Source organism: Leuciscus leuciscus (assembly GCF_965113295.1).
Source record: "Leuciscus leuciscus genome assembly, chromosome: 24".
Classification (NCBI taxonomy): Eukaryota; Metazoa; Chordata; class Actinopteri; order Cypriniformes; family Leuciscidae; genus Leuciscus; species Leuciscus leuciscus.
In genome coordinates, this window is record NC_138723.1 from 4659423 (window position 1) to 4683007 (window position 23585).

Sequence of the window (23585 nt, forward strand, 5' to 3'; positions counted from 1 at the left end):
AGACTTCACTTCCATGCACTGAAGAAAAATAAATGTAGGAAAAAATAAAATACATGGCGTTTCTGGAGCATTCATTACTCCAGCCTCTTCATTTCAGGACAACTCGACCAATCAAACCAGAGAAGCAGGACTGTTTATTCAGTTTCTTAATGCATACATCATGTAGTGAACCAATACAGGCCACTGCTAACCAGATGCTGTGGTTCAGGGTTACTGTGTGAGGAATCAGAGTTTGAAACAAAGATGTGCGGTAAACAATCACTTTATTTACCTGTATCTGGCGGTACATTAGCAAAACAAGTCTCTTTACTTGTTCTATACTTTGGCTTTAAGACGAAAACGTCAAGAAAACAACCTGCAAACTGTCACATTTAACAACAGAACTGATTGATAAGATACAGCTGTAGGAATGAGCTTCAGGTAAAGACTTACAAAACTCAATACTCTCTTAGCAAAGTGTTAAAATGTGACAACTTAAAACAAATCCACTAATCCAGTTGTGCTCCAGTCAAAACAAGTGATACAAAACAAAATCAATCCATCCAAACAGCTAAAAGGCATCATTGTCTTGATTAGTATTCAGTCCTTGAGATCAAACCTACAGCTTCTAGAATGTGACTTTATAAATGCAACAGCTTTACTGTAAGGCTACCTTATAATCATTCAACTTAACAAACATGTAGGAGAAATGAATAAACTCAAATAAAAGTTAATCTACACAAGAACACAAGGTGAAGGAGTAGTTATTCCCATTCCTCGTCATCGGCTGCGGCGGATGCTGGGTTTGATGCTGCCGGCGCCGGCTCGTCGGTCTTGAAGGATCCTCCCTACACACCAAACCAGAAGCCAATCACACACACACATCAGCAGAAGCTCAGGACAGGGACAATACAGTTTCAACTGATTGTTTTCATTAAAGTTTTCAGTTCTGTTTTTTTATTGGCATTAATAATAAAAAGCTCAGGATTAGAGAGTGTGAGTGTGTGAGTGTGTGTGAGTGTGTGTGGCATACCTTCCGCGTGTCTGTAGACGCAAACGTTCTTCCCCGTGGGTTGAAGCCTGTTGTCCCATGAGCACTGAAGGCTATTTCCTCCAGCCACTTGGGAACCGTCTGCTGAGCCTGAGAGATGGAGGATTATGGACGTTATTTACATTATCATTCGTGACCCTGTGACCCTTTAGCTGCATCCACTCACAAAAATACACTTGATATATTTAAGGAAAGAAATTTACAATATATCTTCATGGATCATGATCTTTACTTAATATCCTAATGATTTTTGGCATAAAAGAATAAACGATAATTTCGACCCATACAATGTTTTTTGTCCATTGCCACAAATATACCAGTGCGACTTATGACTGGTTTTGTGGTCCAGGGTCACATTTCGCAGACTCTTGTCCAAAGCAACTTAATTAGGAGAACAGAAACAATCAAACCAGATAAAGGGAAACATTATGCAAGTGCATCAGGATTAACAGCCTCTGTATTTAATGTATACCGGACTAAAAGACTAATCAGTGTTATTTTACATTTGATTAGTGTACTCAGCTGCTGTTGTAATGCTAGTGCTAGACCTACCCCAAAACACTTCATTTCATTTGTATCTTTAGTTTATTTACTTTTAAAATTTAATTCACAGATTGAAATCAAGCTTCCCTGGGTTGTGTAAACTCTTGAGCAACAAAATTAACCCATTGTAAAAACAAATATAAATGAATGAGACATTTAGGTGAGATAAATGTAATTAAAATATATACATTTCATTTGTTAAATTTGCTAAACAGTCAAATATATACAAAAGTCAAAATGTCCGTCTTGGTGAGCATTTACATTAAGACAGTCAGTTGTGTTCAGTTACTATGCAGCATTTAAAGTTTAACTCCGGGTTTAAGGACTATTTTTACAACTGATTGTTTAATGCAATACTGTTATAAATTGTGCAAATATTCCCTGGGCTTGATCCAGTCTGGAATATACTTGATAGTACATCAAAATTGGGAAGATCGTGATATAACATTTTGGGAAGTGAACCCCTGCAGTGAACTCCTGTAAGTGTCTTTGATGTAGTGTGAGAAGTACAAACCCCTGAGAGGACTTTGACCAGAGAGCGAGCTACTGGAGTGTCTGACTCTGGGTTAAAGAATGACACGGCCCGACCAGTGTTCCCACAGCGGCCGGTTCTTCCAATGCGATGGACGTACTCGTCGATGCTGCTGGGCAGGTCGAAATTCACCACATGCTGCACATGCTCAATGTCCAGGCCTCTGGCAGCGACAGACGTGGCCACCAGCACCGGACACTGGCCAGTGCGGAAATCACTGAGAGCCTTCTCTCGCTCCCGCTGCTCCCGGTCACTGATCAGAGAAGAAGAAAAGTGTTCGATTAGCAGAGAATCGTAACACCATACTCAATGATTGATTACCATAAAGAAGAGCAGGTCAGAGGTTACAAAGCTACTTTTCAACAGACTCAGAAAGAACAGGTTATTGTGGGAGGAGAGAGAAAAGAGTGGAGGAAACGGTACCCGTGGATGCTTGTGGTATTGATCTTCTCCTGACAGAGAAAAGTTGCTATGAAATCAGCACTTCTTTTGGTTTCGACAAAGACCATTGTGCGTTCAGTCCCTGTAATTGCAAACAAAATGGCATAAAATTGATCATTTAATGTCTTGACAGTGAAAAGGTTAGCCAGATTTTATGCATAAAAAACAAAACATCTGATGTTATTAGGGGTTTTCCCACCGGTTAGTTATAGGAACGAGCCACCAGTGTGATTCCCAGAGAACTAATGGTTCCCTTAGGAACGTTTTCCTGGTTGCATTCGCACCTCCAGTAAGAACTCTGAAGTGACGTAAGACACGCTTGTAGTTGTGACTTATTTTGACGGCACTGAGAACTCCAGAGCAAACAAACAGCGCTCGCATTCTCAGAGTTCATTAGTTTACGATCTGTCTAACACGTTATTAGATGCCGTGTGTTTGATGTCCAGTGTTGCTGAGCAGAAATACATAATCATGTTTCTCTTGGTTCCCTCAAAGTTGCGTAGGATTTTCTCCTAAGTGTAAAGGTTAAGAGCTTCATCTATCACTGTTTTCCATGTTCGTAGAGTTAGTTTCTAGAGTAAATATATAGGCTATAATCTGTGTTTACACAGCCTTTTAAAAATGGCAGGTGCTGGTGTTCAGCTGTAGTTCCTATAGCGCTGGTTTAGACCGACTCTGAAGGAGGAGTAAATTAGTTCCTCCAAAAGAAGTTCCTAGAATTAAAATCGTTTCTAGTTCCTGCGGTGAGAACACGTCAAAACGCTGGTACTTCCACCAATAGTTCTGGGAACTATGAAAATGTTCTTCCAGTGTGATGCCCCTAATAATGTTGATTCAACATCAGTTTTGGGATTCAATTTAAAAATGATAGCTTAATCAACGATCGATAAATGTATAGATTAAATGAACGACAATTAATCGATCGATTAATTGTTCGCATCCCTAGCGATCACCAATGGAATCATTCTAGTGCAAGAGGAAGATGAATGAAGCACGTTGACAAATCTGAGAATTTACGCAGTGTAAATGCAGCCTTTGAGACGGCTGTGCCGTAACTGAACACTGGATGGAGAACGACAGACAGGAGCAGCAGAGGGAAGGGTTTCTGTGGACATTCATATCCTTTTGAAAGCTTTGTGAGGAACAGATGGATTTCGACTGACTCTTTTACAAGCATCATGTTTGAGCTTTCATTTATTGCAATAGGAAATTCAACAAGTCCTCAAGGTAAATTATAATCCCACATGTATGCATGCGAACACACACACACAAACACACACCTGTAGTTTTGAGCAGCTCCAGCAGCTGCTCCCTCTTGGAGAACTGATCCACCTGAACGACGGTCTGCTCCACATCACTGCAGGCTCCGCCCACCACACCCACAGCGAGGAAGAGGTAGTCCACTTTCAAAAACTCTGATGCCAACCTGTCATGATACATACATCAGTCCTGCTGAAGCCACTATTTGCAATCCATGCATGAAATGTATTAGAAAACCAGGGTTTCTCAACCCTCAAGGTAAACTTTCCTGCAGAGTTCAGCTCCAACCTTTGATCAATCTCCACTGCCTATATCTTTCTAGTAATCCTGAATACCTTGATTAGCTTGTTCATCTGTGTTTGATCAAGGTTGGAGCTGAACTCTGGCCCTTGAGGTCTGAGAACCTCTGATTAAAGCATGTTTTTATGTTCCATGGAGGAAAGTTATACAGGTTTGGAAAAATTAGGTTGTGGAAGAATAACTCTTTTAAAGTGTGTCAGAGTCAGACCTTTGGATTTCTTCAGGGAAGGTGGCACTGAACATGAGGGTTTGCCGTTCCTCTTTTGGAGGCATTCCTGGAGATCCCACTAGCTTTCGCATGTCTGGCTCGAAGCCCATGTCCAGCATCCGGTCTGCTTCATCCAGAACCAAGTACCGTAGCTTACTCAGGCCAACCTGATGGGAAGAAGTCAAACAACACATAAAAATGAAAGCCACACAATATATAGTCAGTTATTAAATGCATGGTATATGAGAGAAAAAAGTACCTTTCCACGCCCAATGATGTCCAGCAATCTTCCAGGGGTCCCACACAAAACATTGCAGCCCTTCAACACCTCTCGAATAGTGTATCCAGTATTTATACCGCCATACACCACCACAGGACGCACACAGGTCCTACGAGATTCAAGAACAATTGTTTAAGGATATTAAATTGGGGACTACAAGCAATATGGAATGAATGAGGGACTTCATGCGAGCCCAAATGTGGACTATGCTAATAAACACTTGTAAATCCAAATCAACTCATGAAATATGTATAAATACTAGGGGTGTAACGATATTCGAACCGAACCGAAAAACCGCGATACACCACCCACGATACGAATCGTGATACTCTCATGGCGTACCGAACACGCCCGCCCCGCCCCCTGCTGCCCCGCCCCCTGCTGTCCCGGCTCATTGGACCTCATGTCTTATGTGTACACAACGAATACAGCGTTGCCTAACCACCATTAACCACATTTAATCGCAATAAGCTCAGTGTTTTGTTACATTCGATAATAAGCAAGGTGTGATCTTTCAAATTCTGTCTATTTGATGACGAAATTCAAACATTAAATGTCGTTTTGGCGCTCTTTGATGTGGCGTGAGAGATCACCGTAGGCTACTAGGCTCCTCATTTCAAGCGGCAGCGCGGAGCGCGAGTAAACGCGATTCTCTTCCTCAGTTACAGAATAAACATGAATGGACACCTGAAGGTATGTTGAAAGATACAGTATACTTACTGAAAGGCATCATAACTCGTGTAATCGCTCAGTCAGTGATTTAACAGCGGAAATATGTCAATAAAACGCTTCTTTTTTCACATAGCTTTATTTACCTCAGGCAAGTCATTCAGTGTCCACAGCTTGTTGGATTGCTAAGGAAATGAACTCTTTCACTAAATAAATGCACTATATTAGCCTATATATTATATTTTACTTAACCTGTTAATGACATCTTGATTATTTTATGTATGTTTAAAATATCTGTCATGAAAATGACAGCAACTGTGTAAATTATTATATTTCAATAATAAATTAGAGTAAAAACATATGTTAAGGTAAAAACTGCCTTATGTGCAGTTTACATGTTTTCATACAATTTGTTACTTGAGTGTTGATTATTATTATTATTATATCTAAAAATAAATAGCAACTGAATTTAGGCTAAAAGTCTTGGCTCTGTTGTTAAGCTTTAATGTTATAGTAATGTGCAAGTAAGGGCTCCTATATAGTTTACAGCATTAGCAGATAATTAGTTTTATCCTTGCGAAACGTTTACTTGTAATTGAATTAATTTAAAGACAAGGACACAATTTGTTAATTAAATTATCTGTTTAAAAACAAAAACAATTTTAGCTTTCTAAACCCCCCACTCCACCTAAATGAACCGAACCGAACCGAGACGTCAAAACCGTGGGACGTACCGAACCGTCAGTTTTGTGTATCGTTACACCCCTAATAAATACTCAGCCTCACTGTGCAAACTGTACTGTAGTAGTCAGCTAGTATCGGTTCCTAGTTATTTTACGGGCATTCATGTCCACATCTCCAACTTTCCTAATTAGGCCTGCACTGCATAAACCTCATCTTTTCTGATCAATAATAGCATTAGGTAAAAGTTCACACAGATTAGTTACGGTTAATTAATGTTTAATTATTTTTATGCAACTATTCAGAAATTAATCAATAGTGAGGGGGGGAAAAATTTAGAGAAAACAGATTATAGATTAATTTTTTTTTTTTTTACTCTATAGCCCTACTATAAATGAACAAACAACCCAATTTATATGTCTGAAAATGGTAAAGCGTACCCAAATGCGAACTTCCTGGCCTCCAGATAGATCTGGTTAATGAGCTCTCTGGTGGGAGCCACGATTATGGCCTCGGGCTCCTGCACCTCGCTGAACCTGCTGGCCGCCACTCCATCAGTCATGAACTTCTGCAGGATGGGCAGCAGGAACGCCGCCTGGGGGACCACACAGAGACCGCAGTCAGCCAGTGTCCTTAAACATGTAATCTTCTGAACACACTGACAGGAAAGATGATCATTAAATAAGAACAGCATGCAAGAGAGTGGTTCTTGCCGTTTTTCCTGATCCGGTCTGGGCACAAGCCATCAGATCCCGCCCAGCAGAGATGATGGGGATTCCATACTTCTGGACAGGAGTAGGCTTTACATATCCAGACTTCTTTACATTCTTGTTCAGTGATTCACAAAGTCCTGCTTCGTCAAAGGTCTGAGTGAGAGAGTGAGACACTTAGAGATATTTTGGCCTATTTTCATAGCTTTTGAACATGCTATGTACAGAAAACAGCTTGTGGACAATCATATCCACAATGAAGACTCTTTCTTTCAGTGTCTTGTAAAATCAGAGCTACCGAGTTGTCACATTATTCATTAACATGCAGGCTCCATCTAGTGGTGTTTCAGGTTAAGACATTTCAATAGTAAGCCTTTCTCGTAGATCACAGGGTTGTTATCAATCATCAACAAATGAAAGAAATTTACAAGTACCAACAGCATTACAATAAACAACAAAGTAACCCCTGTCAATTCATTAAGGGTTGTTTACAAGCAATCATTTGGCATAAATGTGTAATATTTATTGATTGCAAGCTGCTGTAAAAACCACAAGGCTATAAAATGTGCAAATTGTTAAAGGGATATATCGTAAACAAGTCGGGAGAAAAGAACAGACCACAAATGCAGAGTACATGTCTTTCATGCTGTTAAAGAGAATACAAAGGGCAAAAAAAGAAAATCAGGAGGAAGAGAAAGCATCAACTGAAGAGCTCTTGCCATATTCATGTTATACCATGTCATTAAAATACCAAGCGTTACGTTATCCTCGATGTCTGAAATAAAACATGAAGGAAAATGTACAGCTTATTCAGTCAAATTGACGATGATTTGTAGTGCAAGCTTTTATTTTGAAATTACTCATTTGTCTTTTCGAATGAAAGTTCACCAAACCAGAAGCGTCACCCATAATTCAAAACGCAGTAGGCTCGCCAGGAAAAGGTGGATAGTTAATGAAATTATTAAATATAGTACATGAAATTCAGTGTTCATAAACAGCAGATGAAAACTGCCCGAATGACCTAAAACTTCTGCCGAGAACCTGAAATGTACATTTAATGAGCACAAATTCAATCCCCCGAGTCCATGGGAGAGTGGTCGTGAGTGGCAGGGAAGCAGAGTAACGAACACCACAACACGATGGATGTGGTACATCCACACTGCACTGATCCAATCTTTTCTTTTTTTACTGAAGTTAAAATGGATTGCAAAATCTATCTATAAAACTTACCATAATGGCTTTTGGAGGATTGCTGCCGCTCACTTCCACGGGAATATTGTCATATTTATCAAAATTAATGCCTGTGGCAAATTGTGAAAATATGGAGCCCTCATCTTCTGGAGGAGGGGGCGGCACATAGACAACCTTGGGTCCTACAAGACAGACAAACGGGACGTTACTCATTTTGTATATGAAACATTTTATTAAAACTGCAATGATAAACTACAGGATTATATTTGATATATATTTTAGATAATGTTGTCACTGATTACATTCATTTAGAACATTTTATTTTCAAAATAATGAAATGGCAAAGTTTGCTTTACTATAAATTCACAGATGAAATGTATTTTTCTGGTATTATCACTTTCTCCAAGTCCTCACCCATAAAGTATTTGTCCATACGGTTTGAACACATTCATTTAGCCAAGTTCAAAAGACTCCCTTATGGTGAAGACAGTTTTGCATAATAAATATGGACCTTGAATTCACTCACTTGACTATAACGTTCTATAAAACTTTTGGCTGCACCATGAAAAACTCTCGTTGCATCACATTTATTTTAAGAAAACCCAAATCTTTTTCCCCTAAAAAAATCGAATTCCATACAGCGAAAGAAAAGCTTTGTCTCGCACTGAAGGTGAATATGACCCACCTGCATTTTCACCAGCTTCTTGATCTGTGTTGTCTGATGTTGAGACTGGACAATCAGAGAAAGAGCAAGAGAACCAGTAAGTTAAAGCAGCAGTCTATTACATACTAGTTACTATCAATGCAGTAAATTACCCTTGGAGAACACTTCCTCATTCTGGCCTCTGAAACCTGAACAGAGCATTGAAGAAATAATTCAGTTAAAACACAGAAGAACCACTTGATAAAAATCACTTAAAAAGAGATGAATTTAGCATCACCTCCTCTCCCAAAGCCTCTTTTCCCCGTCTCTTCATCGCCACCTTAAGAGCAAGAGACAAATATTCAAATTAAATTACACTATTTGATTGTGACTGGTCAAAGGCAGCTGAGGTCATATAACATGTATACTAGCCAACTGTATAATTTACCATTGCCCCAGGCATTCAACTTCCAGCATAGCTGTGCTAGTTTCATGTCTTTCTCCTGCCATCTCTCATAACCACAATTCAAATTAATTTCTTCCAAAAACTAACCGTCACGAAATCCACCACGGAAACCACCACGGCCTCTTCCTCGGCCTTCGCCTCCTTTCCAACCTGCAACACACAGATGGGCTCCATGAAACACGAGTCATAACAACATCTCTTATTCAAAAGAAAGAAATATTACCTTCATCGTTGCCATTTTCATCACCTTCTGGAAGATAAAGAGCATCATGTAAAAATTCTAAAGCTTTTGTTCATGTATTCATTCACAGATGATTATTACAATTTCACCTTTCCCAAAGCCTCTTCATTACCACCTTAAGAATTAAGACCCTTTCACACCGGACGCGTTACGCCGGAAAAAGCGAAACGAAAAAGCGAAAACCATACACATCAGCCGCGACGCGAATTTGCAACGTCTGTGACGTCCAGAGCTTCAACGTTACAAAACTTTCACGCCGACAGCTGAGAAAACATGGACACTTCATCATCATCATCCAGTGAAGACGAGCTTTTCATTTTCTTTAAAAGACAAAAGAAGGTTTTGGGTGCACCCAATCTTACAGAACAGAGAGTCTGAAGGGGAGTATGCTAATGTCCACTCTTAGTTTCCTTTTCCTCTCTCCTTTTTCTCCCACAGGTGTCCCTGAGGTTTTTCTACAGTTTTTTCTACGTCTTCAACTAAACAGTGCGTTTTGTAATGTCGATACACATTACATGTAACACACAAAGTAACAAGTTACAATCATTCGACTAGAAACCGTAGATATCACACAAAGAATGTATAGTAATACTAAAAACAGCCCTAAATAGTCACTAAATTTTTTTACATGTTCAAAGTAAACACGGTCTCTGTCTCTTATCTTTGACGATAGTGTTAGCTTTCTCTCCCAAATGTAGTTTAGCCTGCTAGCCTACACAGCACAGGACTATACAACGACTAAAACTATCACACAACACACTCACAGTCGTGATAACCGAGTTGGTTGGCAATGCTACGCCACATTGTCTTTCAAATCGTTGTCCTTGTAGTATGTGATTGGCTGAAGCTTTTTCTGTCGCCGCAAAAGAAAAAAAAAAGAAAAAAAAGAAAAAAAAAAGAGATCGAAGCGGGGAAAAATAAGTCGTTTTTCCGCCGCAGCACATTTGCGTTCGGTGTGGAAGCACTCGTTACACAAACAGCTGATCAAAATATAAAGCCATCGCGTGAATTATTCGTGCGTCAAAATCGCGTCCAGTGTGAAAGGACCTTTAGACATTAAAATTAACTTGCGCATTACATAACTCAACTGTGATTGGTCAAAGTAAGTGTTTTGTGGTCAACTGCATATAATGAGCACTAAACTATTTAATTCACCATTGCCCCAGACAACCAACGTCCTGCATAGCTGTTCATATTTCAAGTCATCTCTTGTTTGCCATTTTCTCACACAAATTACAATTAAAATGAATTTATTCCAACAACCAACCATCACGGAAACCACCTCGAGATCCACCACGGAAACCACCGCGGCCTCTTCCTCGGCTTTCACCTCCTTTCCAACCTGCAACACACAGTTGGGCTCCATGAAACAACGCAACAAGAGTCAGTAAACATGTCTTGTTATTCGAAAGAGAAATATTACCCTCGTCGTTGCCATTTTCATCATTTTCTGAAAAACAAAGCAAGAGCATTTTACGGATAAATTCTCACATTTTTACACACAGCTTTAAATATAGCATCCAAGTGTCTGTAGATACTCAAGCCACCAGAAACAACTTATTCAGCGAGGCTGCTACGTATGCCGGTGAAGCATGGATGTCTGTGTCAAGAAAAGTGCTTCTCTTGAAAAACAACAATTGCAATATTATGGTAGATACACACACACCCTGAAGGTGATGATACACTTGACAACTTTGAGCAATGTGACTGGGCACGCAACAATCGCTCCGCAACATTGCTCTAAAAGTTGGCCTGTGTATCATCACCTTTAGGGATCGCCACCCTGAGTCACAAGATCATGAATGGGTAATTACTGTATTACTCCAGTGAAGTGTTCATCGCACGTAGCCTTAGCTAACAGCCTTGTGGGAGGGCAATTTGTAAAGGGGTTTTGTTGCCCACTTTCATTTGAAATGACCCTTTGTGTGGCGCCCCTTCCCACATTGGGAGCACAAAAACGGCGTTTGAAATTTCCCAAAGATATGGTCTCGCATTCATGATGTCTGTTAAAGTAAACCCACTTCCCCCTGTAAAATTTTGAAGATGTATCAAGAATCCAGAACAAAAAAAATCCACATCACAATGAAGTAGGTACTTCAAGTAATGAAGTAATTTTTCACAACGGTGCTTATGTTCCTCTTTAAGTGTAACAACCCCAAATTGATTGACAGCATTAATACTGGATTTCTGTTGAGGGGGATCAGCGATGATGAGTGTAATATCACCTGATTTAAAGGTATTCCTGAAGCCTCCTCTCCCTCCTCGGGATCCTCCTCTGCCTCCTAAAAACACCAGATAAGCAGTGGTTACAGCAGTCACACTACACAAGCACAAACAACTCTAGATTTAAACTCAGTACATGTAACTGAACATATAGTTCTTTAAAAAATGGTCAGGTATTTTAAAAGATGTAGTTTTGCACATCCCTAAACCAGGGTTCCTGGACAGTCAAATTTATAATTATTAAACTAGGAAACGTTAAACATGTGCAGTACTTGGGAGCACTGGGTTGGAAAAGGAACAGGGTTGAGAAACTGCATAAGCTGTTGCCGAAACGCTTTATCATTACTTAGTTCAGATCCTCACCTCTGCCTCTGAACCCGTCACCAGCAGGCGACCTCCACGAGTCACTATCTACAAACACAATGGCTCACGTTAGACAGGCTCTCATCTGGATCCTTTCAAGCATCATGGTTCCAGATCATAATAGCATGTGATATGGAATTTTAAATATCCCTAATAATGAGAATTGCTTACACAAGTTATTGCTTCTAATATGTTTGTAAAAACAGGCCTCCAGACCACAAAAATTGCCAAAAGGAAATGGGATCCAAAAGATTCAGTTGCTTGGTCAATATGGTTGTTTAGAACAGCTTAGTATAATTTAGATTTATACTGATTGTATTTGCATCTACAGTCCATTTAGAAAGTATTCACATTTTTTTTTGTTGCTTTTTCACTAAAATACCACTGACAAAAGTATTCAGACCCTTAACTCAGTGCTCAGTCGAGGCTGTAATCACTGTCAAAGCAGCTTCAAGACTTTTCAGCTATGAAGTTTCACATCCAGATTTAGACAATACTAGATTTAGGCGATACTCTCAGACAAAGAGCATTTAAAACAGATGTGGCAACATTTCTTCCGTATTTTGATGTGCATTCACGTATGATATTACTGAAATAAATGTAGGACGTTGCACTCCCGAATGGAAGCAGGTGAGCACGAGCTGGCACGGGCGGGTTTAACCCGAACTAAAGGACTGAACAAGACTTGCAAACGTCACCAGAGAGAAGTCTGAAGTTAAAGCATTGATTAAAAATTACAAGGTAAGAAAAAATTAAACCTGAAGCATATATGTACGGATGATCTTTCACAATAAGATCCATTACATGCATTTGGAAAATAGGGTGAATTTTCTGAACACTTTGTATGCACTGTATAATTAAATATTAAATATTTCTGCTCGTTTGTGAAGGTTGATTTCAGAATTAGATCTCAAACAACAAATCTTTGATTTGAATATTTAATAATTTACTATTACCATTAATAAATTATTAATTGCAGCATACGCGTTATGAATATGGGAAAAATAAGTGCTTTAATTTCTCAGATTAATAATGTAGGACGCTTGCCCACTGCAAGCTCTGTCTGGTTCTGATCCTATCAGTAACGTGTTTGTCTCAATCATGAACTGGACACCACGGCTCACACTGCCTGCAGGAAACGTGCACTTAGAGATGATCGTATTAAGACTTCTCCCGACTGTAGACTAGATACTTAAAATTGTAGCACACGTGTCAAATTTAGGTTGTGGTCTGGAGTCCTGCAACAGAAACTCTTCAAGATTCGAGAGTGGATTCACACATACAGCCTTAGAAGGAAAAAGGAAAACAAACCTGCATTGTTTGTCTTCTCATTTCCTGCACTTCCTACAAATAAAAAGCATCTTGTGAACACAATAAACATGGCTGCCACTGCTGAGTGATTAAACTGCTGTGGTGTGTGTACAGGTTAATGAGCATATAAAAAAAAAGTTGCCATCCATGGTTCTAGTCTACAGCTGAGAAAACTCAAAGCTTGACTTCCGTCAATCACTGACTCCTGCACTCCGTACATAATTTACACTCGAGTATTAATACAAATGATTTAATGTACAAAATGAAGGTCATGAGATAGTCAACCTGAACAGAAGCTCTTGAATCCTCCATCACTACTGGATCCCAGACCTGTAAGTGAAGAGGCGCAATACATTTGACATTTAAGCGGACATTTAAAAGGACAAATCAAATTTGCCTTGATCTTTAGACATAAGGTGTTTGCACCATTAAAACATCCTGCAAGTTTCAGAGCTTAAAAAGTTTTTAAAAAGCATTTAATTGAGTTAATTATTATAACATTATCGAAAAAGAAAAATGTAGGGCGTACTCTTGGTTCTATGCATCAGTTGTTTATTGGATTTTGGGATTGAGCCATTGCACTCCCAAATGGAATCAGACGAATGTGAGCTTTAACCCGAAGTAAAGGGTTAAACAAGTCGTGCAAACGTCACCAGAGAGAAGTCTGAAGTTATAACATTGCTGATGAGGAGGAGGGAGGGTCGAGCTAGCCTCCGTTTTGTTTGACAGCATTTAAAATTTCAACAAGAAAACGCATTAAACTTTCGTTTACAAAGACATGAAACTCACCGAGTGGTCAGGGGTGTTCACTGATATGCTCACACACAAATCGCTGCAAAAGATGATTTCCAACAGGTTTTATCGTAGTTTTTGTCCAACTCCATTGACTTGTATTGGATGTCCATTGACTTGTATTGGATGTGCTGTGAGGTACGCTATTACTCCGCCACCAACTGGGCTGGAGTGTCTATTCAAGCTCTCAACGAATGGTAAAACACCCCTGGGAAAGCATCTTTTGCAGCGATTTTTGAGTGAGCATATCAGTGAACACCCCTGACCACTCGATGACTTTCACGTCTTCGTAAACAAAAGTTTAATGCGTTTTTAGGAAGGATTGTTCCAGTGCCCATATGCAGCCATTCTGGAGGTGGGGGGGGGGGAAGCGAAAGGACAGCAGTATGTGTCCAAATTTTTATCTTAACCGTTCTATTTCATCAGAAACGATCTGTAAACGTTTTACTTTAAGTGTAAAATACCGAACTTGTCCTTTAATTGGGTTTCAGTTAACATTAGTTAAAGGGATAGTTCACTTTGAAATTAAATTTTGGTATGTTTTAGCTTGCCTCAAGGGCATCCAAGATGTAGGTGTCTTTTTTTCCGCAGTAGTTTCAATTTTGATATTTTTAGGTCAAACCGTTCTTGTCTGTCAGTCAAATAATGCAGGTCTATGGTCATTATCTCAAAGAGCATGCACAGAGGCCAAATTAAAACAATTCCCCGTCGTCCAAATTAAACAATTCCCCCATCGTAAGTACACATTGATGGCCTAAGACACGAAACGAGCGGTTTGTGTGAGAAAACGAACAGTATTTATATCGTTTTTACCTCTTATACGCAGCCATGTCGAAGTGATCTGATCTGACGTGTACGCAGACTGGTGCATAGACTGGTGCATAGGGCATTTTAATGTTGTTTATTTGTCCATGTGGTGTTTTTAATATGCTTTAAGACAAACCATGTGTAATTTTATAAGTCAAAACCATTGCGGTTTAAAATCGCTGGCATTTCTTACGTCACAAACTACCTTGTAACCAATCAGGTCAACGTGCCGGCGGGCTTTAACATTTTATTAATATGACTGCTCTGAAGCCAGTGAGTTTCAAGAGAAGCCAGGATATCCCAGTATTTTTTTCTGCTGATATGAAAAATCGTGTAATGGCGTAATTGTGTATTTAGCAATATAGCGGGTGAATGTATATATTACACGATGTTATGATGAACTATGTCTTTCTCCATTGATGTACTATAATGTATTAAGGATACTGATTGTTAGATGGCAGTTGTCTGACTCATGGTTTATGTAACATTAGCAACACATTATTAGCTATTTGATAACAGTCAAGCAAAAGGCTAGTCTCCTTAACTACCGTTATGTGTCGGACGTTGTAGAGAGCGATACATAAAAGGCATTACCATTCTGATACTGATACTGAGTGGATCTCTGAGCTGGTGTGAGTGAGTGGAGGCGGGGGCTTTATGCCCTTTATATTGTAACATTTACGGCACAATATGGGCACAATGTTAAGAAAAACCTACCAAATCCTGAGTTGGAGGACACAACAGGGCTCTGTAGAAGGACAAAAAAAAAAAGTTATTACAGTTACAGTTATTCCCTATAGCTCAGACTTGAATGCAAAAAATATGATCACCTCCAAAATTCTCTCGGAATGTGTGCAGGAAATAAAAACATGGATGCATCATAATTTTTTTAAATTGAACTCCTCTAAGACAGAGATTTTACTCATTGGCACACCTGCGGCTACCCAAAAAGGGAGACATTTTAACTTGATCATCGATTATAGTGTCTTATCTCCATCTTCTTGTGCTCGTAACCTTGGTGTGATTTTTGACGCCCACTTAACACTAGACTCTCATATTAAGAGTATTACTAAATCTGCATTCCATCATCTAAGAAATATTGAAAGAATTAGGCCCTGTCTTACTCTACCTGACGCTGAAAGGCTTATTCATGCATTTGTTACATCCAGGATTGATTATTGTAATGCACTTTTTGTTGGTTTACCTGCTAAATCTATAAAACGCCTGCAGTACATTCAGAATTCAGCAGCACGTGTGCTTACATACACTTCACCACGTCAGCACATTACAGGTGTGCTTTATAGTTTGCATTGGCTACCTGTCCAGTCTCGTATTGCTTTTAAAACTCTTACACTAACGTACAAAGCTATGCATGAAATCGCTCCTTATATCTGTGACTTAGTCAGCCTGTATGCGCCTTCTCGTTCCCTTCGGTCTACGGATTCTCTTACTCTTCAGCAGCCTCCCTGTAGATTAAAATCTATGGGGGAGAGAGCTTTCTCTGGTTATGGAATGCACTTCCTCTTACTGTTAGAGACGCTCCTACATTAGCCAGTTTCAAGAAGTTGTTAAAAACACATCTTTTTAAAATTGCTTACTTGAACTGTCATGACTAGTATTTTATTGGGTTGCACTGTAATGATTATTTTTACTCCTGTACTTTGTATTTTACTTGTTTTATTGTTTGTAGCGCTTTGGGTTTCAGAAAAGCGCATTATAAATAAAATGTATTATTATTATTATTATTATCAATAAGTTATGACAACATATGTTTTTACATTGCTTTAAAGGGATACTCTACCGTTTTTTCATATTAAACTATGTTATTCCCTTAACTAAGACGAGTTGATACATACCTCTCTCGTCTCAGTGCGTGCACTAAATCGCTCTGTCTTGCGGCGAAACTTTGTTAGCCCAGTTCATTTAATATGGGCCAAGCAGAGAAGCTACCAAACACCTCCACGTTTTCCCTATTTAAATACAGTTACTCGCGAAGTGTAACTCGACCTAGGACGGTGACACAAAACAAAACGTTGCGCTTTTCTAAGCGTGTAAAATGGATAACTATTTTGTATGGCGGAATGCCATAGCAAGTGCTTGGAAGCACTTCGACTTCGGCGCAGTAATATCTTCACTAGAGGGAGCGGGGGCCGGTGAGAGGATTTTTCACGAGTGAAGATATTACTGCGCCAAGTCGAAGTGCTTACAAGCACTTGCTATGGCATTCCGCCATACAAAATAGTTATCCATTTTACACGCTTAGAAAAGCGCAACGTTTTGTTTTGTGTCACCGTCCTAGGTCGAGTTACACTTCGCGAGTAACTGTATTTAAATAGGGAAAACGTGGAGGTGTTTGGTAGCTTCTCTGCTTGGCCCATATTAAATGAACTGGGCTAACAAAGTTTCGCCGCAAGACAGAGGGATTTAGTGCACGCACTGAGACGAGAGAGGTATGTATCAACTCGTCTTAGTTAAGGGAATAACAGTTTAATATGAAAAAACGGTAGAGTATCCCTTTAAGAGTCATGGGTTACTCTTTCACCGCAAATCGATGCGTACGGCCGTCTGGCGGAAGCTAGCTATTTTAGCTGATAAAGTTTTAAATATGGATATTTATCTTACACAAATACGTTGCTTCACTTCAGAAGACCTTTATAAACCCCCTGGAGCACTTTTATCATGAATGGATGCACTTTTATCATGGATGGATGCACTTTTATCATGGATGGATGCACTTTTATTGTTGTCGAGTTCACGCACGTGATCATAGATACTAAACCTATGTGCGTTAACTCGACAATCGACTACTGTGGACTTCGACCGAAAACAGGAAGAAAATACAGGTATGAGCGCTGGCTGAATTAACACCATTTTTATTAATATCTTTCACATCTACTGTAGTCAGATTCACCGCGTTCACTCTGAAGGAATCCCTCACAATGGCTGGGCACTTGTAATGACACATCAAGGATGTTAAAAGAGTCATGACCTGCAATTTTCACTTTTCCACGAGAATCAATGTATGTTATGATTACCTAACGATTATACACTGGCCGGGAAGCCGATATTTAAAAGTGAAGCGTTTGTTTACCCCAGGATTCGTAAACCAGCGCGCGTGCACGCGCACTCAAATACGAGATTTTAATTTCAGCCCCGACTTGACGTCATGACGGGGCAAGATATACCATATATGGACACCGCAGACCTGCCGCAGGAAGCCCGCCCCTCTCCCCCTCATATTCAGTTCAGTCGAGAAAGATGCAGAAACGTAGTGCACACGTGAGTTGCTCTGTTGTTGACTGCCAGAATCAACATGTAAATGTGTTTTCTCTACCAAGAACGGACCAAGCTGTCAGGGACCAGTGGATTAAATTCATTTTTAATGACGCGGTTCCTACAACCCTTCCCACTGGCTTAACGTTAGGTGTCTGTGCTGTGTTAAACATTGTACGCCGGAATCCTTCACAAATTTGGGGCAATATCAGGGGAAGTTGGCATCGAAGCTCGGGAAAAAGGGGCCATTTTCAACAATCAGAGACTTGCCTGCAATTGAAACGGTAAGAATGTGTTTTTATTGCTCTACTGTGTGTAACAAACAGCAGCTAACTGCTAATGCGGCTATTGTATGCTAGCGGGAGTATTAGCTTCGAGGTAAACATGGGGAATGGCTGCTAACGTTACTTTGCAAACAACAAATGACTGAGATCATCATGAATTCAGCTATTGTATATTGATTGCCTAACGCTTATATATGAGGCGCCGTCTAGTTTGTGTGTGTGTGTGCTCGCGTCTTATACGAGTATGTGCGCGAGTTTGTGTGTGTGCTCGCGTCTCATATGAGTATGTGCGCGAGTTTGTGTGTGTGTGCTCGCGTCTCATATGAGTATGTGCATGGAGAGTTCATATACATGTATGTGTGACTAATTAGTATATATGTATGCAAGCGTGTTTCATGTGTGCGTGAATGAAGTTTGATTTAAGCCCTAAACGGCGCCTCATACTTATACACTGGCCGGGAAGCCGGTCGCGGCCAGGTCGGGTTCATTCACAACTTGCGCCATGTCATTTTGGAATGATATGTAAAGCGTTACCTGCGGTGTCAACCCCCCTCCTTCCTGCCACCAATCAACGCGCCCCTCATTTGCATTATTATAATGACCGTCCACGACAGCCAAAATATCGCATCAGATCTCGCGATACAATAATGCCTTCAGAAATAAGGGTCTGAGGAGCTCTGTGTTTATTTTTTTTCCACTTTTTTTTTTAGAAGTGCCTGAAAGACTATAATAGAGCGTTGGGTATCCAAGGTAACACGAGGTCATGACTCCTTTAAGAAGCTAAAAGCAGGTTTAAAATTGGCCCCATTGAAGTCAATAGGGTGCAAATTTTAAAAAGAGGATAACACGGTGTAGGCAACACCGATTTTTGTCGTTGTTCTCTGTACTGACAGCACTCCAAATTGACAAAAAAATTAGCTCAATGTTAAAATTGACCAGAGTTCTCCTTTAAATGTCACCATAGGTTGCCATTCAAATTCAATTTGATATAATGAAATGATTTCAAACTAATTGAAATTATAATTTCACATATCAGAAATACAATTCTTACTACTATAAATAATAATTTTTGATAGCAATACTTTCATAGTTACTAGTACAAATGTAAATTACTGATATCAAGAACTTAATTGTTACTAGTCAAAATGTTGAAATACATTTAGATATTAATTATTTTTTTTTGATATCTGAAGATGTATTTTGATATCAATAACTAGTGGAGTAATTTCAGATATCTGAAGATGTATTTTAATATCAATAACTAGTAGAGTAATTTCAGATTTCTAAAATGGCAGTGCAAGTCCCTATGGATAAAAAGTGCTGCCAAATACATAAATGTAAAACGTAGAAACTCCTGCCAAAACTTAAATTGCAATCAGCTCACACAGTAACTATATACACACATTAAATATATAACGTTACATTTTATATGCCAAGTATCAAAGAACAATGGCTAACGTTCGCAATACTGCTGAAGTAACTCGTTAGAGGAGAGCACGTGGCCTTCCACTCATCTCCGCCTGGTGAGGAAGAGTGTGGTCGACTTTACCTGATCTTCCTCCCAGTCATCCATGTTGAGCAGCTTCGGCTGAGAGAAGACGGTTCAATATTTCCCAGATCTGTGACAGAAAACAAAAAGTGAACACCGTGTCCTACTTTAGGAATCAATAACCTAGGCTAACGTTTAGAGTAGGCCTCAAAGCCGGCCATTAGAGTTCCTCTATCAACGACAACCTACTGTAAAACGCTGTGATATCTAACAAAAGCAGCAGACAATATAGTTTGAATTTGCTGTCACCGTACTAGACCTTAATTTAAATGCTAATAATTAAACATAGCCACGCTAAGGTTAGTCAAAATGACTGGCGTTAATTGAATCTCGGTAGAAACTAGCATCTCGTCAATTAACGCTTCACTTTGACTCTAACGACTCAAATTTCTCTTAAATTCGCGTTGATACAAATTTTTAAGAACTAAATAATTTTAGTGTAGTTTATAAAGTTACAACAGCATACATCTACCCGAAGACCTGATGGCACGTGCGACTGGAGACCGAAGACCTGATGGCACGTGCGACTGCAGACACGTCAGGGCGCTCGCGAGAGACCGGGCGGGCAGAAGTGACGCGAATCTACTTGTGGGCGGGAAAATCAGAACGCGTCGCGATTCGCGCGTTTGAACAGATTCTTTTGAATGAATCAGGCGAACGATTCACACATACGGTTGAATGTTTCTCTACAACTAGAAGTTATTGTTCTGAATCGTTGGGCCAAATGACTCTGAGTCATAATTCTTTCATTGTCCTAAATCAACTTGCGGCGTTTAATGAGTTTTTTTTATTTTTTATTATTTGATTAAAATAACTAAATTAGCCTATAATAAACTAAAGAAATGTACATTTTAAAATAGTAATGGATTATATGGTTTTTATGGTCACCAGTCTGGATGGTTGGTGGTACACAGGTTTTGGGATTGGTCCTAAATGGATGGTCCTCCCCCCAACAGTCCTTAATATGTGGATTGGGAGCAATTAACATCTCAAGTCACTCACCCTAATGATTATTTAAGTGATTATAAAAAGTGTTTAGGATAGGGCTGATAAACACTGAAGACACTGTACATTCCTCCTGTTCCATCAATGCCATCCCTTCAAACACTCCTAATTACCACTAGGAGAGTGATAATGTGTGTTTTTCCAACAACAGATCATGACAATCTGACATTAATATGATGCTTAATAACACTGGTGGTAAAGAGAAAGACACATGATGAGTCAAGTTCATCTCAAGTAGCTTTTCCACAAGCTGAGATAAATATTTGGAAGCTGTCTCAAATACAAAACCTACACACAAATACAAAACACCATCATGGTAACACATATGACATTAAAATAATGCAATAAACATTAGTTTAACAACATAACATAAGATGTAACATAAAATCATATGTAACGCATAACCAAAAGTAAAACTAAGAAGCATAAAATTAAAAACCATCAAATGTGAAGTGTCACACAGGGAATTCTGGGAATGTCATTTTATGGCTTTCCACTATAAATTATTAGATTTTTTGTTGTTTTTACTTCCAAAAATGGTGCATTTAAAAGTATTTCACAGTAAAAACATAAGGTGAAACTTTATGCTGTGGATCCTGGAGAATATTTCACACTCTTTTCCCAAAGGCTGGCATTTATTTTATTATGTTTAGAAAGATGAATGATTGTGAAGACATATCACAACTTGTTGTTTCAGTGGAGAGATTTTTGAGCTCTTGATGTAATTTTTTCATGTATTGATAAGAGGTTTAGAGTGAGGTGTTATAGTGACCTGATTATACAGGTGTGTATAGAGGCCATAATGCTGCTCACGCACTGCAACCCTTATAAAACCACCAGTCTGGAGCATGTGCTCATTCACTCACCGTGACTCAAGAATCTGTTCGTCCTTACTGCTACACCAGAGAACACACTCGTGAGTCGTGACGCTGACTGGCAACACCATCTGTTGAATAATCCAGTATTTCTGTTCACCAGCAGCATAAATGGGTTCGCACACTGGGACCAGCTTAGGATGCTGGTCTGCAAGTGCTATTTTGGAGTGTTGTGGTGATTCTTTTTATAGAAGGAAATTCAGCCAAGAGCTATAAATATCATGTGTAGGCTACTTACTCCCATATTTCAATTTATTTGTTTATTAATATATTTGTGCACTTTTGGGACTGTTACGGACACTGCAAATAAACATTCTTGCACTGAGGTGCTATTGTGGCTGCGCTGTCATTACTCCAGTACTTCAATATACAGTCCCCAATATACAAAGAGTACAAGTAACACTGAAGCAGTGTTGCAGTTAATGAAATCAGTTAATCATGAGTAATATTTGACCATGATATCTCTTCATATTTTACCAGAGGATTCTTAAACAACTCCAAAAAAAGCATTATCATGTTCATTTATTTGGCTTTAAAAGTTGGTTGAACTAACCATTTGTTAGAGTCCTTGATTAGCGTTCCCTTAACTGGACACTTGGCCCTTGACTTTTCTTAAATTAATTCTGTTTTAGCAGTTATTGAAAGTGCATGTACAATTTTGTCTACAATTTATGTTCCTGACAGGAATGACACACCTACTGTGTGCATTTTTTGGAGTCTGACTTTGTTTTCAAAGTAACATTGAAAGAGCCGTTGTAATAATCCCTGTTATTGTACACACTGCTAATGGTTATGCCCTCCCCGCTTTGTTTTCATATCTCTGAATGTTTTTGTTTTGCAAAGCACACATGCTTTTGATATGTGTACAGATCCACATTTTGACACATATCTGCATGTAATGAATCACTGTACAGTTTTCACCCACGTTCTGTGAATATTAAGAAAATGTTATGAGCCACAGTTATTTTGCCTGAGGAGAATAGGATCTGGATGCATCTCTTTTCTTGTATTAATAAGAATCAAAAAAGATAATAGTCCAAAGGAGAAAACAAACATAACAGCTTTACATCCAAACGTAAAGACAATACTCAACAATGAACCTAGGTAACTGAGGGCATTAAACACGACAAAATAAACAAGGAACTAAACAACACACAGGTGACGATATTAAACAAGCTAAGGAAACAAGGTAAGGAACGAAGGAAACAGGGACTAAACAGCAAATAGTCGGCTAACATACAAACTGAGAGAACTAAAACCCACATAGAACGTGACATAAATAAACTGTGATTCACATTTCACCCATTTGAATGTTTTTTTCTTTTGTTATTTAAAACTTCAAATGACATTGATTAATCATAAAACTTACCTAACTAACATAATCAAAATTGTCAGTTGTATTTTCAACAGAAGGGGCAAAAGAAATGACAAAGTGATCGTGTTATATGGTTAAAATCATTCATTGTTCCTTTAAGTGCTAAATTTAGAAGTAGCCTACAGAAGTGAAAACAATGCTTGTCCCACAACACTGCTTGCTGACCACTGGCCTACTTACAGTCAACCAAGCAGGACAACCACCTACATCAGGACAAACACTGCATGGTTGTGAAACAGCTCCACTGTATTTGTTTAGCTTGAAAACAGCACTCTTCATGGTCTGGACCAGCTCTCTCAGGAAGAAGTGAGGCAGTACTTTTCCATTGCCTTGCTTTGGTATAAAAACCTGTGGAATTTGAAAGACTATTCAATAAACTCTGCAATTTTTTACCACCACTTTGTCTCCTGCTCTTCCTCTTGGATTTGGACTTTAGACAAAACTCAGTGTTGACCGTGTTTTATGTTGGATATATATTGATGACAAGAAGTGTGCAACTTTATTACAATCTGAATGTCCTGACGGCTGAATTC

The 23585-nt window shown here is 39.2% G+C and overlaps 1 protein-coding gene across 6 annotated transcripts; it reads right to left on the reverse strand.

The window, feature by feature from the left end:
* Positions 1–92: 92 nt before the first annotated feature.
* ddx4 (DEAD (Asp-Glu-Ala-Asp) box polypeptide 4) lies at positions 93–21790 on the reverse strand. Of its 6 annotated transcripts, none has more exons than XM_082157578.1 (24): positions 21669–21790; positions 19798–19867; positions 15409–15439; positions 13378–13422; positions 13093–13125; positions 11782–11829; positions 11421–11477; positions 10619–10645; positions 10463–10537; positions 9178–9204; positions 9042–9104; positions 8787–8828; positions 8662–8697; positions 8531–8575; positions 7885–8027; positions 6658–6810; positions 6385–6539; positions 4574–4703; positions 4315–4481; positions 3827–3972; positions 2529–2628; positions 2088–2358; positions 1013–1120; positions 93–827 (listed from the first exon to the last, which is right to left on the reverse strand). In XM_082157578.1, exons 2-24 carry the CDS (start codon positions 19819–19821, stop codon positions 744–746), a joined length of 2010 nt encoding a protein of 669 aa, XP_082013704.1. In that variant the 5' UTR covers positions 19822–19867; positions 21669–21790; the 3' UTR covers positions 93–743. The 6 variants fall into 6 exon arrangements, with proteins under 6 accessions (XP_082013704.1, XP_082013701.1, XP_082013703.1 ...); XM_082157575.1 differs by lacking the exon at positions 21669–21790 and adding an exon at positions 20278–20572; XM_082157577.1 differs by lacking the exon at positions 21669–21790 and adding an exon at positions 20270–20572.
* Between the last annotated feature and the right edge of the window lie 1795 nt (positions 21791–23585).